We start from the raw sequence: 13,233 nt of genomic DNA on the forward strand, positions 1-13,233 counted from the left end.
TACCCAGAACCATAGAGAATAACAATTTGATAAAACAGGATATTTTTTGGCTCAACACACAACTCTGCGAGACATCAAATTAAGCAAACTGTTGAATAACATAGGCCGTCGTCAGCCCGAAAACGCCACAAATCAATCCGATCACCAGCAAGATTCTCGGGTCTGCCTGTGCATACCCTAATTCTAAAATTGGTGCAATGGTCAGTTCATGTCATTCACCTTGGTTATGAACAATAACTTACCCATCGGTCGACCGCTGCTCGCCACCGAGTTCCTCTGCGATTGCAAAGTTGGCGTTGCGTTGGAACCCCCTTCTGGACCCTTCTTGATATCCTGGTTAATGTTAATTGTGACACTTGGGCCATTCGCAAATTCGAAATTAATCATCATGCGGCCGTTCCCTGGTGCAGGTGGGCTAACGGGGGTAGAAGACTGTCTCTCATCGGAGTTGTCACAATGCCCCGTCGAGAACGTGAGGTCGTGGCCATCATTACCGGGTGCATCAAAACCTTCGAGGTTGGGGACATGATAATAGCTTTGTTCACTAAAGGAACTGGTTTAATAACAAGGCCCCATCGATGCTGTGAAAGACTAAGGATGAATAATGGGCTTATACATACTTCTCGGCGTCAACTATGGGCACCTCCATTGCCTCCGTGAGGTCCCGCGACGAGGAAGGCCCGTCTTGGCCATTGCTAGTCGTCTGCTCTTTGGCAGGGCCGCGTTTTGATTTATCGGTCTTCTCAGCCTTAGCGGCTCTGGAGGGGTTATGACCAGCTGGGACAGGGCTATTGTTGACTTCTTGAGCTGTTGGATGGTTGTGGGCCGGCTGTATCCCTCTGACCCGTTGAGCCTCAAGTCCTGCTTTGATGACATGCAAGGGGGCAGGCATCATCTTCTCTAATTCCGCTTCCCCTCTGCTCACAACCCTCCTAGCGCTATTCCACCTGCGTTGAGACGGAGCCTCTGGGCTGCTAGACATGTGTCTAAATCAACTGGCGCAACGCGGCTTCGATAATTTCGAGAAATGTTTGGGGTATGGAAGGAATTCCCTGTTTTCTTTCTATGGAATCCGAGAGCATTTAACATGCTGACTTCAGACATGGTTAAGCAGCTCGATGCAGGAATATATAGCTTTTGAGATACCCTCATAAATCCAGGTTTGCTGGCTCACAAACGCTGAAGCATTAAGCAGTAGGAAAGAGACGTTGCGTCCCTCAAACACGCGATCTAGCAAGCAGTAAACGCAACAAATATATATACGTTTGACTTGCTCAACAAACGGCTCGAGATCTATCAAGAGAGGTGATTAACTTCCTAGGAGCCGACAGGCCTCTTCTGATAAGCCTACGGTGTGACCAGGTCGGCAGTCAAACTCGTCATCTTGATGTGAATTTGATAGTATAAACAAAACTTGACGTCTTCAGTGCCACTGAGCTAACAATTCCAGATTAGTTGTTAGGGTCATGCCGTTGGGTCGATAGAATCATAACGACTCGAATAATTCTATCAGAACCTCCAACATATGCTTCAGTTTCTAGATTGCATGGTTAATTGTTCTTTCATACTGTTTAGCTATGTCTGAACCTCTCGCCTAGTGCTACTAGCCTGGAGAAATGGGGTATATTTCGGCACCCGCAGAGCCAAGCTCACATTTGCGTCGGAGCTGCAGCATGATCGAGTACTTTATGGCACCGAATGACATCTCAAGATCAAATAGAACTAAGCAAATCATGATGCCACTCTCAAATTAACTGAAGACCATCTCTGGCTGGCTGCCCAATACGACTGAACACACATGACGCGCTACCAATAGCTAACAATAGTTAATAGGCCAGTTCTGAGGAGTAGTAGGACAGACTTATGCGGAGTATATAACTAGCAGGGATACGGGGGACGTGTTTACGTATGACTTGGTGCCTCCCTTGAGGTATACATAACATATGTTGAATGTAACATTTTGTACCCATGTTTGGTTGGTAGATTGGTTGGCTGAGATGGGTCGGAGATGTACTCGGGGTTACTGACTAGGCTCCCAAGGCTGAAGAAATAAGACTTAAGATCAGTCTTGTATCTAGTGCATATATGAGTTCACAGATGTAGAAAGCTATAAAGTGAGAAGAAGAATGTCCAAGTAGCTTACTTACATCCACAAATATTTGACGTAAGAGGCTCAGCAATATAAATTTACCCCCGCGAGCAACTTGGGCCTGATATACAAGACACCACACCAGACACAGGGTCTCTTGACACCGCGGTCCGTCGAACGCGGGGCGATTTAGCAGTCCAACCCTGCCTGCCAGTGACCATTGAACCGATATAATGGCGAAAAAGAAATCCAAGAATAAAGCAACGCAGCCGGGGGACGCGAAGGTTGTTGCTACTTCCCAGACACCAAAAAACAAAACAAAAGTCGATACTAAACCCAAAAATAATCCGAAGAATAAAGCAGCGCAACCCCAGGATGCTAAGAAGCCAATAAACGATCCCAAGAATACAACGACACAGCAGCAGAAGGCTAAGATTGTTACTGCTCCACAGAAGGTGAAAATAGAAGCTGGAAACAATAAGACGCCGCAAAAAGGGCCAAAGAATACTGTGACAGCGAAGGATGCTAAGGCTGCCATCCCTCCCCTCCCCCAGAAGGCGAAAACAGAGACTGGGAAGCCCGAGATCAAGAAAAAGTTAGAACAGGGGTCGACGAACACGGTAACGCTACCCCTGGATGCTAAGGCTGCTACTACTACTGCTACTACTACTACTACTACTACGCAAAAGGTGAAAACAGAGGCTGAAATCAATAAGACACCGGGAAAGGCCCCAAAGAATACCGCGACGCAACCCCAGCATGACAAGGTTGCTGATACTGTGCAGAAGGTGAAAGCGAAGACTGGGACTGAGACGATGTCGAAAACAAACCCCAAGGATACAAAAAGGCAGTTTCAGGATGCTCATTTTGCTACTGGTCTACGGGTGTTGGAGGATGAAATCCACAAGGACGTACGTGCCAGTCACGAAGGTAAAAGCAACATGAGCGTAGAGGAGATTAAACTTAGATATCTACGTTTGTATCCTGGCCAGGAGAAGTATATCTGTGATGTGTTGAAGCAGTAAGCTATTCTCTTATTGAGTTAAATGTCCAGCTTTTGAATTCCCTCTAATAGTTCTTTAGGTATATTGCGCTCCTTGAAAAAAGTGGCCCTGTATCAGGGTTGCCTCAAGCCAAGGGGGAAGGGAGGCAAGGCGGGGGACTTCAAAATAATACCCCCGAAGTCAAAGAAACGAAACAGCCCAACGCCAGTACTCTACATTGCTACTCGACCTCCACGAGTTCGCCAGCACAAGCGACTATTGGCCGCGTGGAGCCCGATAAACTAGATCAAGAACAAAAGGGATCGTCCATATTACGGCGTACGTACTCATTTGTTATCCTTTGTTTTATAGGAGCTGAGACTAATTTATGACTATAGATTTTATAAAATATTTTGCTAGTCCAAACAGCTCTAGCGGCAACCAAACCGTACCTCCTTCTTTACCCAAAGTTCCTACTCTAGAGCAGCAGAGGGCGTTTCTGAATTTAAATGATAAGAGCCAAACAGCCGATGGCCGGACATCTCTTCGCCCACACGAGACAGTCTTGCTTTCTCCTGTTGCAGAGAGCCACGGTTTTACGTTGCCCCCTCAATTTGCTCTTTTGGGTCATCAGCTGTCAAAACAGTCCACGGCCCTAGACCCCAGGGTAATGCTTAATACAAATATTCCATTTTCCGCATTTATATGTGGACTACAAGGCAGTGGTAAATCGCACACTACAGCTTGTATAATTGGTAATAATCCTCCTCCGCCTTTCGCTCAATAAGATCGCTAATATAGGAAACTAGAAAATTGCTCTCTGTCCCTTCCTGCTCTAGGGCCTCTCAAGCAACCGTTATCAACACTCGTCTTGAATTTTAACGAATACAGCTCAAATAGCAGTTCACAACCTAGCGAAGCGGCATTTCTCGCGTCCGTTATTCCAGAATACGGTTCAACTCAGTTACAGATTCCGGTGACCGTTTTGGTGTCACCCTCTAACTTTTATAACCTTGAGAACATGTATTCTCGCATCCCTGGTATCAAAGTTCTCCCATTCCGACTACAGCCTAAGCAGTTGAATATCAGCTCAATGCTCTCGCTTATGTCTCTTGGGAAACGAGACAATATGCCCTTATACATGGTTCAAGTCACTCAGGTGTTGCGTGAGATGGCAATGAATAGCAAACGACCATTCGACTATGTAGATTTCCGTACGCGTCTAGACGCACTTCACCTAGACCGATCTCAAACGACCTTTTTGGACCAAAGGTTCAACTTATTGGAATCTTTTCTCGACCTCACCGGTAATACCAGTGAAAACTACTTCGTTGACCAAGGAGTCACCATTCTGGATTTATCCTGCCCATTTGTGGACCAGGGTACTGCCTGTACTCTATTTCGCATCGCTATTGATATTTTTCTTCATTCGTATTCGTCACGAGGAAAGATGATTGTAGCGGATGAAGCCCATAAGGTATGTGCATTTTGCAATATTTTCCCCTAGTCACCACATTTTATACTAATTCGACTACATCCAGTACATGGTTGACACGCCGGCTGCGAAGGAGCTTACTGATACTTTCCTAAATATCATTCGCCAGCAACGGCACTTGGGCGCTCGGCTCATCATTTCAACACAGGAGCCAACAATATCTCCCCGCCTAATCGACTTGTGCTCAATGACAATAATCCACCGATTTTCTAGCCCTGACTGGTATGACGTTATCCGGAAACATGTCACCATTAGCGATAAGGAGAGTAGTAGCAGATCTGCGAATGACGGGGACAACGGGGACGGTCTCTATCAGATATCTAGTCTTCGAACCGGTGAAGCTTTGGTTTTTGCACCTTCAGCATTCCTTCTAGATGGCAACAAGGCTCAAATTGATACCAAACATAAAGTTTTCAAACTCGCAGTTAGAAAGCGTATCACCTGGGACGGAGGTCAATCGATCCTTTGTGTCTAGTGTGACCTTTGCCATTGTTGGATACCTGCATCTGATGTTAATATACAGTATGAGCAATATGAATTTAATTGATTGATTTTAAAATGAGCTCGACTTTCTTATCGGCTACCTGTACGGAGTAGTAGAAGTTGTAACCAATTCAACGAAGACTGGCTTCTGTATAGAGCAAACTAACTTTACCAGGTAACCCCCACATAACACGGGATGGCCCGGGGTTCTTGGCATTGATTACCTAGCTAATCTCAACGTCCTTCCTCAACAGTGAACGACTCTTTCACTTTCTTCTATCTACCCCACGTTTGCCCAAAGGGTTTATTGTTTGTGAGGTGTATTCAATAGTCTAGTTATATGCAATGACTTATAGCATGGTCACTATCTTGTTTTACCAAACTGAAAGATTCTAAAATTCCATATTGCACTTTGCTTTAAGTTTCATAGCTAATATACTTGCTGGTGAAGCAAACAGTCCTTGGTCACAACCCGATTTTTAACAATAACTAGCAAAAGGAGCAAGCAATTTGCTTATATTACAGGCAGTAATATAAGCAAAGAACCTCTATGCCGTATCCTGTTTAATTAGGAACAGGTAGCCACTTCTCTGGGGTGATGCTGATTCTATTCATTCCATTTTATTTCCAGTATATTATATTATACAAAGAGATCGATATATAACTTCAACCCAACTGCCCCAGGCTTTGGTGAAGAGCACAATTCTAGTGATAATGGAAGAGGAGATGGCATCTACTTCTTCCTCATATAGTGAACACTTACCCTACCCTTCGGTGACGATGGTTGAGTGGAAGAAATCATTCCTGCGTGATGTGCTAGTGATGATGTTGAAGAACACTTACGTTTTAGGGGTCACTGAAACTCATTCTCTTTATAAAAGTTAGCAAAAATGCGCTTCTTAACTTATGAGTTTGCCTTTGGTTCATTTAAGGTGGCTTTCGAAAGTTACATATATATATCATCCACGGCGATACGTTGTCGACCTTTCTACTCTTTTCTATACCGGAAATATACTTTGAACCATATCTGCGGCTACCTATCCAGACTCTTACGTTGACATCTATTTTTTCAAAGACACATCACAGACGACCCTCACAGTACAAAAGTCGGTCTCACTCCTTGGAGCAGGTAACCTCGAAAACATATGCTCCAAAGAATATAAACGCTAACTTTGGTTAGTTCCAAGGAAACAAACATCTATCAGGGATACTATCTGATATATAGAAACATGGATGCTATGGCCTCCGGGTTGCAGGACCGTCTCAACCTGTCACCACAGTTTCGCAGACATATAAAGTGGATAAAGAAGCTTGGAGAGGGTGCTTATGGGGAAGTTTGGTTGCTGGAGAAGCGAAGCACAGGAGCCAAATATGCTTGCAAGGTGGCTTCTAATTCCGAGACTCAGGCGGCCCTTCGGCGAGAAGCCATAATAGTCAAGAGGTTGCACCATGTAAGTACATGTGCTATAATCAACCTCTGATATTTCAGGAACAATCATTAACAGGCGGTGAAAGCCAAACATCGTTAAATTCGTTGGCGATAATTTCGGTTTCAACGATCCGCCATGTTGTTTGGTAATGGAATACTACCCCCTTGGCTCGCTGGAGGCACGAGTTTTCCACCGAAGACTCTGTGGAAGTTGTCCACCAGTGCCTTAAGGCGCTTGAGTACCTCGAGCACAAGTTCGTGTTTCATCGAGATATAAAAGAGGACAATATCTTGGTTAAATCAATTTCGCCGTTGCACGTTTGCCTCGCCGATTTCGGAATCGCCGCAACCAGATACGAAGGAGCTGCCCAGGGCGGCCAACGCAGTCATATCGCCATCGAGGTTTACCAAGGTAGCCAGTTCACATATATATCGGATATATGGTCGCTTGGGGTAACCTTCCTTTACCTACTCCGTCGATTTCCACATGCTGAGGCCCAGTGTTTTCAAGTGGCTCAGGATCGGCAGAAGGAGAAAGTGTACTACTCCAAGTTGCTGTCCGAGGCCAGTTCAGTACCTGGTTATATTGGGAGACTCGTGAAGAGAATGGTGTGTTCTCCAGAGACTCGATGGACCGCAGTTAGGTGCATACAGTACTTGGAGGGAGGTACCGACGTTGAGCCACCACGTCAACGGTCCAGTCGCCGTCACAGTTATCGTTGAGCTCACTGAGACACCGTCCTACTAGCATTTTTGTAGGCTATACGCGGTGACGGTGATGGTGGCGGTGAAACAGGCGCTGCACTCGATCTGGACGGCCGGCGATACTATATATTTATATTGGCTTTGGAGCTGGGGCACGGCGTTACGGCTAGGGGGTACAGCATAGTATAGTACTCCTGGATGGATATATGCTGGATGTGTTTGTTTCAGTGCTCTGTGTATACTTGGAGAGACTGGTTTATACTGTAAATATTGATGAAGAAATACACAAATAAAACAAGGATACGTTCATCTTGCTACTCGCGGCGATATCTCTTTGTTGTACTCTCCTCGGGAGATCCAAGATAATGAAAGCTCTATGGGTGGTGAGTTTGCTGTGGAAGTGATGTCTTGGCATGGAACAGGGTCAACCTCACTTTTTCCCAGTTGGGGTTTCACCATATCAACTGTCTATGTACGGCTGCTTCATCGCTATATCTACTGGCTTTAGGTACCGTTAATTAATCCTAATAGGAGCCAGCTGCGGTCGAACGTCCTTTCTAGTGCTGGACCTGGTACCTTGCACGCCAAAAGCGCCCACCAGCTCCAACTCTCTACCAAAAATGGCCTGACAGCCGCCACGGATACACCATGCCTCAACTCCCTTGGCCCGCAAAACGCTGGTAGCCACACGCGATGTGTCTCCGCTGTAACATAGAAGCAGAACCTGTATTCCACCCTCCTTTAGCCCCGTTAACGCTGAACCATTCTCCGCACCGTGGCTAAACCATCCCTCGAGTTCTAGCCACTGTGCCTCAAGAACTGAGGCATCAGAAAACGGTCCAGCCGCATTCTTATCGATGCTGTGCAGTGGGACGTTCATAGATCCTGGGAGGTGCCACTGGTCAAAATCGGCTTCCTTTCGAAGGTCAATCACACATCGTGGTTGGTCCGACTTGAGCTTGAGGCTGTCGAGCATACTTTTCCTCTCGATCCCCGATAGAGTGTCACTCGCGGGGAGAACCCGATAAAACTCCTCAAGAATTTTAGGAGGGTGGACTTCCCAGCTTTCATCATAGCGATAAAGGTCTACATGGCGAAGGTTCTGAATCCACATTATACGGTTAGCTTCGTTTATTTCGACTGGAGTCCTGTGGTGGTAGCTTACTTCATTTCTTATGGGGTGGAACTCTTCCGGCCGCAGCTTGTCGAAATATTCTTGGATATACTGGTATGGCAGGTCACAGCATAGGAAAACGCAATGTACCTTACCATCTGGACCCGCAATATGAGATAATGTCCCGGCTTCCTTGCGCTTCCCTAGTTGCTGATAAAGACCCTGAAGATTGAAGCCTGACGATGGGCCACATACCAATCCTTGTCGACATAGCTTGAGAGACAGTGAGAAAGATTCTGGGGAGCCTACTTCCTCGATTACATCCACGGCCGACTTCCACGGAAACGGTATGGGAGACACGAGAGCGTATGACCTTGGCCCAGGAACGCGGTCACCCGGCGCTGTACAGACACCAACCCTGAGCACTGAGGGCTTAGTGGCTTTGAAATATGTTCCCAACCCTGTCATAGTCCCGCTGGTTCCCATTCCCGAGCATAGGACGTTGATTTCCGGGAGCTGTTTGATGATTTGAGGTCCCGTGTACCGCACATGTGCACCCCAGTTGCTCTTGTTGTCATACTGGTTTGGGTTGATAACTTCTTCGGATTCCAGTGCTATTTGTCTTGCCGTGCGGATCCCGCCACGTTCATCCAGTGGCTCGGGCTGCGAAGGTCCACCGAACAACGTGATATCAAGACCGAAGAATTGCATCAGTTTAAGCTTCGCATCACTGGTTTTATTGCTCAAAAATGCTCTGACGTCGTCGATCCCGTGGAATATGTTTGCAATCATTGCCATTGAAATGACGGTAGAGCCAGAGCTGTACTCGATCACAGTTTTTGTTTTCCCCGATATGACGTCTGATTTCAGGAGGTTAAGCGCTAACAAATGATAATAGTTAGCCATAAGAAGATCTCACATGGGGAGAAAACACTGAGATAGCTGATACCTACCTGGAATGGCTTTTACATTGTTGGCTGGATGCATCGACATCATCTTTGCGTAGATACGCACGCCATCGTTATAAAACGGATTCAAGGCAACTGGTATCTCAACAAGAGGCAAAGGCGGCTGGCAGTCTGGGTCAAAATACTTCCTCATCGAGTCAGGCCCTGAGTAGACGTTGAGGGGGTTTTGGTTCGCCATTACGCATGCATATGGCGGGTTTGGGTAAGATGAACAACAAAAAAGAACGGAGTGGGTTAAAGATAGTACGTTGAAGCTAGCTCTGATCCTCGCGAGGCCTGATATCCTCTGCAGGACCCGGATGAGCTGGTATATTATATCTCTTCGCAGAGTCAGGGGCCTTAGGTAAATAACGACCTTAACTTAAGAAGGCACCTCCCACGCATTAACTTTCTGTCCCAGGTACTCTCAAGGTAGAATTGCCTCCCGTCTCTGTCTACTTGTCATTTCTTGGGCAGGTCTCCATTATCGACCCCGTTGGCTATATCAAGGTAAAGATCAAAAGTTGCTGGAGTCCAAGGTGTCTTGACAAGCCTGCAAGGTTGGCCCAAGACTAATAGGTGCATCCTATCCATACCGCAATGGATATATATGCGTTCATTATAAACGATGTTTGATTCGGCGGGTCATAATCACACACGTACTGCGTCCTTTAATATATCCTGAAAATTCGTGTTGGCTGAGGACCTTGTATCTTTCTCGTAGAGCCAAGAAGTTGGTAGTTTGATATCCTCGAAATCGCAAGATCAGCATCAAATTAGGGTTACAATGGATCTTGTTAAACATCTTCTTTGCAGCTGGATGATCTCCGTTGAGCCTGCATGAGTGATATCTCCTCTGTTAGGAGTATTGGTGCCACCAATTTGTTGCGGTCAAGATTCGCCAGTGGTAGCGTGGCCAACAAGGTAAGGAGCTAGGTCAGCATCGTATCAGAAGATGCTGCGCTAAGTTATGTATCTAGTACCTTGGAGCTGTTCTCGCTCCACTGCAGTAGCATCTTGACTTTGATAAACGGACAAGGTACTTTGCATTTGCGTCACCGACCTTTGGGCTCCATCCAAGCAAGTCTTGGTGTTATTAGCATCATTTTATATTGCTCAGGTTATTGTTTGCTTAGACATCTTCCGGTGGGCGTAAAGAGTAATTTTATTAAAGCGGTTGTTTTGGTTGCTGCTTCCTCCGTTCTCTCGTCTTCTTCGATGGACCTTTATGCCTTTATTTTATATTTATTTTTCTTTTCTATTCAAGGTAGCGCACTGTATCATCAGTTGAATGCGTGAAAGATGCCGAACCTTAGCTCTGAAGATGGGCAATCGTCCGAGGAATCGAAAGAGCATATGTTTAATGAGCAAACAAATTATGTTTCGACTCGCAAGATCATAACGGTATGTATGGACAGTCTGGATGATAACACGAGCTCTCTACGAGGTAAAGAGTACTGATCTATCCCTAGATCTTTCTAGCATGCGCCAGCGTCGACCTGGTGGCACTGATGGACCAAACGACGCTGGCATCAAGTCTGTCCATAATAGGGAACGATTTGAATGCCGGTAACCAAACGAGTTGGATAGCAGGTGGCTTTTTTCTGTACGCTCAATGATCTTGGTTTGGAGTTTTTTCTTCTTTTCTGACCGTCATGCTCTAACGCTAATATATGAAAAGGACCTCAACCTGCTTCCAGTTACTTTACGGACGTCTTTCCGACATATGGTCTCGGAAGGTTATGCTCTTCGTAGGACTGGCCATTTTCTTCTTTGGATCCTTAGCTTCCTCCTTCGCCCAAACGGCCCTTCAGCTGATAATATTCCGCGCCTTCACAGGTATTGGGGGGGGCGGGCTAGCTAATGTTGCGCAGATGATCGTAAGCGATGTGGTTCCGCTGAGGGATAGGGGCAAATATCAAGGAATTCTAGGATCGGTTGTCGCGCTAGCGAATGGCGTTGGCCCTGTTATCGGGGGTGCCCTATCGTCTATCTCGAAGGATTCATGGAGATGGATATTTCGACTTAATCTTCCACTGACGATCCTAACGACACTATGTGTGTTATTCTTCATGCCACTTCGAAAGGTAGAAGGGAATTGGAAGGTCAAGGTGAAAGCCATCGACTTCTTCGGGGCGTTCCTTGCACTTGCAGGAGCAACAGTCTTTCTCCTTGGGTTGATATGGGGAGGAGGTGAATATGCGTGGAATTCGGTCCATGTCATTTCCACCTTGGTTATCGGGTTCGCAGTATCCGTGAGCTTCGTTTTATGGCAATGGAAAGGCGCATCTTACCCTCTAGTGCCCATGGGTATTTTCTGTGAGAGAATAGTCAATGGTGCCTGTCTAACGATGCTAGTCAATGGCTGGAACTTCGTTGTCCAGATTTATTATATCCCAACATTCTATCAGCTGGTATATGGATACTCGGCTACTAGATCGGGAGCTCTCCTTTTGCCAATCGTCCTTATGCAGAGTAAGTCGACCACGTCAATATAGAGAAGAGTTATATTCTGACGTGCGATGTAGCGCTATGCAGTACATTATCTGGCCTCATTGTTCATTGGGTAGGCCGGTACCGGGAGTGCATCCTGTTTGGATGGCTTACCTGGGCTATCGGCCTTGGACTTTTCTCCACACTCGATGAATCATCGGGCCTAGCCAAGCAGATTGGCTATGGTATACTTACTGGAGTGGGAGTCGGAAACACATTGCAGCCGTAGGTCACCGTTTAGTGAAGTTCTGGTGCTGCATGCCTGTGCTGATATGGTCCATCAAATACAGATCTCTCATAGCTATCCAAGCAGGAGTCCAAAGACGGGATATGGCAGTTATCACGTCCTTTAGGAAGTAAGTCCAGGGCTCCTTTGGTTTTGATATAAATGTCCTAACCCAAGGTACCTCTAGCTTCGTGAGGAATCTCGGAGGCACGCTGGGTCTAGCAGTTTCCGGGACAATCTTGTAAGCATCACCAGGGGTCTGCGTTATTACTATGGCTTCATACTAAAGAACCATACAGGAATAACATCGTGGTATCATCGCTCTCGTCTCTTAACCTCGATGATGCCGACCACAAAGCACTCGTGCAGAGTCCAAGCAACTACCTTGCGACACATAACCCTGAAGAGGCCAAGAGAATTCGCGCCGTTCTCCTTCCGGCATACCAGAAAGGGTTTCGGATCATCTTCATATTATGTTCAAGCCTTGCTGTCGCGGCATTTGTCCTGGCGTTCTTCTTAATGCCTCATATCACACTGAAGAGGCCTGATGACAAGGCATTGAAGGAGGAGGCCAAGTCGAGAGAAGATGCCACAAGGCTCGTACAGTATAGAGCACCTAGTTAGACGTGGCCATGGAACTTTTCATTATGATATTGGTAGTTGGTGAGTATATCCATGCCAAGAGGACAAAAGGACGAGGGTGAAAAAGCCAGGCGGTGAAAAGGACCAGCTCAACAAAAAAAAAAACTATCACGTGATTATTTTCAAAGTCATAACAAACAACCAACATGGGAGTAACCGATAGAAAGTAAAGAGGCAAATGTCGTGTAGAGAACGAATAAATGTCGAACAATAATAAATAAAAGATTATACCTTGTATTCTATGCTATGAAAGCAAAGGGACGTTGATGCCAAGACCAGAAAAGGACGAAGTCGAATAAAAGTTCATTTACGCCAAGAAAAGTGCCATGAACCGCGCTAGTCCATTTTAAGTTAGAATTTTGTTCACTTGCTCCATTTTTTTTCATCTTTGTCCTTTCCTGCACTTGTCATATTAGTAAGCAGAACATATCACGTGCATCAGTGTATAATCACGTGATTCTATCTTTGGTGAAGCTTGGGGGAGACAGCTAAAGTTATGGAAAGATACAGACCTCTATCAAAAACACGGCTGCGTCGACTTTGGGCAGGCTTAGTTTCCGCCCAATGGCCTTGATATCAAACACTAAAGACTCTATTTGCTGAGGCGCGTTAACTAGAACATCGCGT

The 13,233-nt window shown here is 46.0% G+C and overlaps 4 protein-coding genes across 4 annotated transcripts; 2 read left to right on the forward strand and 2 right to left on the reverse strand.

Moving 5' to 3' along the window:
* Positions 1–79: 79 nt before the first annotated feature.
* Positions 80–982, reverse strand: GIQ15_04908 (uncharacterized protein; the record flags this gene model as incomplete). Its single annotated transcript, XM_033552325.1, has 3 exons — positions 80–183; positions 243–544; positions 621–982. The coding sequence occupies 3 exons, from the start codon at positions 980–982 to the stop codon at positions 80–82; spliced, it is 768 nt and encodes a 255-aa protein (XP_033406055.1).
* A 1,340-nt stretch (positions 983–2,322) lies between these two features.
* Positions 2,323–5,042, forward strand: GIQ15_04909 (uncharacterized protein; the record flags this gene model as incomplete). The annotated part of the gene is made up of 5 exons (XM_033552326.1): positions 2,323–3,110; positions 3,173–3,411; positions 3,471–3,739; positions 4,043–4,549; positions 4,614–5,042. 5 exons carry the CDS (start codon positions 2,323–2,325, stop codon positions 5,040–5,042), a joined length of 2,232 nt encoding a protein of 743 aa, XP_033406056.1.
* Positions 5,043–7,698: 2,656 nt separating this feature from the next.
* On the reverse strand, positions 7,699–9,444 carry GIQ15_04910 (cysteine synthase B; the record flags this gene model as incomplete). Its single annotated transcript, XM_033552327.1, has 4 exons — positions 7,699–8,286; positions 8,350–8,409; positions 8,554–9,179; positions 9,252–9,444. The coding sequence occupies 4 exons, from the start codon at positions 9,442–9,444 to the stop codon at positions 7,699–7,701; spliced, it is 1,467 nt and encodes a 488-aa protein (XP_033406057.1).
* Positions 9,445–10,547: 1,103 nt separating this feature from the next.
* Positions 10,548–12,588, forward strand: GIQ15_04911 (tetracycline efflux protein; the record flags this gene model as incomplete). The annotated part of the gene is made up of 8 exons (XM_033552328.1): positions 10,548–10,649; positions 10,718–10,851; positions 10,927–11,555; positions 11,604–11,720; positions 11,774–11,963; positions 12,029–12,094; positions 12,152–12,205; positions 12,264–12,588. 8 exons carry the CDS (start codon positions 10,548–10,550, stop codon positions 12,586–12,588), a joined length of 1,617 nt encoding a protein of 538 aa, XP_033406058.1.
* Between the last annotated feature and the right edge of the window lie 645 nt (positions 12,589–13,233).

This window comes from Arthroderma uncinatum (assembly GCF_011692745.1).
Source record: "Arthroderma uncinatum strain CBS 119779 chromosome Unknown scaffold3, whole genome shotgun sequence".
NCBI classification, from domain to species: Eukaryota; Fungi; Ascomycota; class Eurotiomycetes; order Onygenales; family Arthrodermataceae; genus Arthroderma; species Arthroderma uncinatum.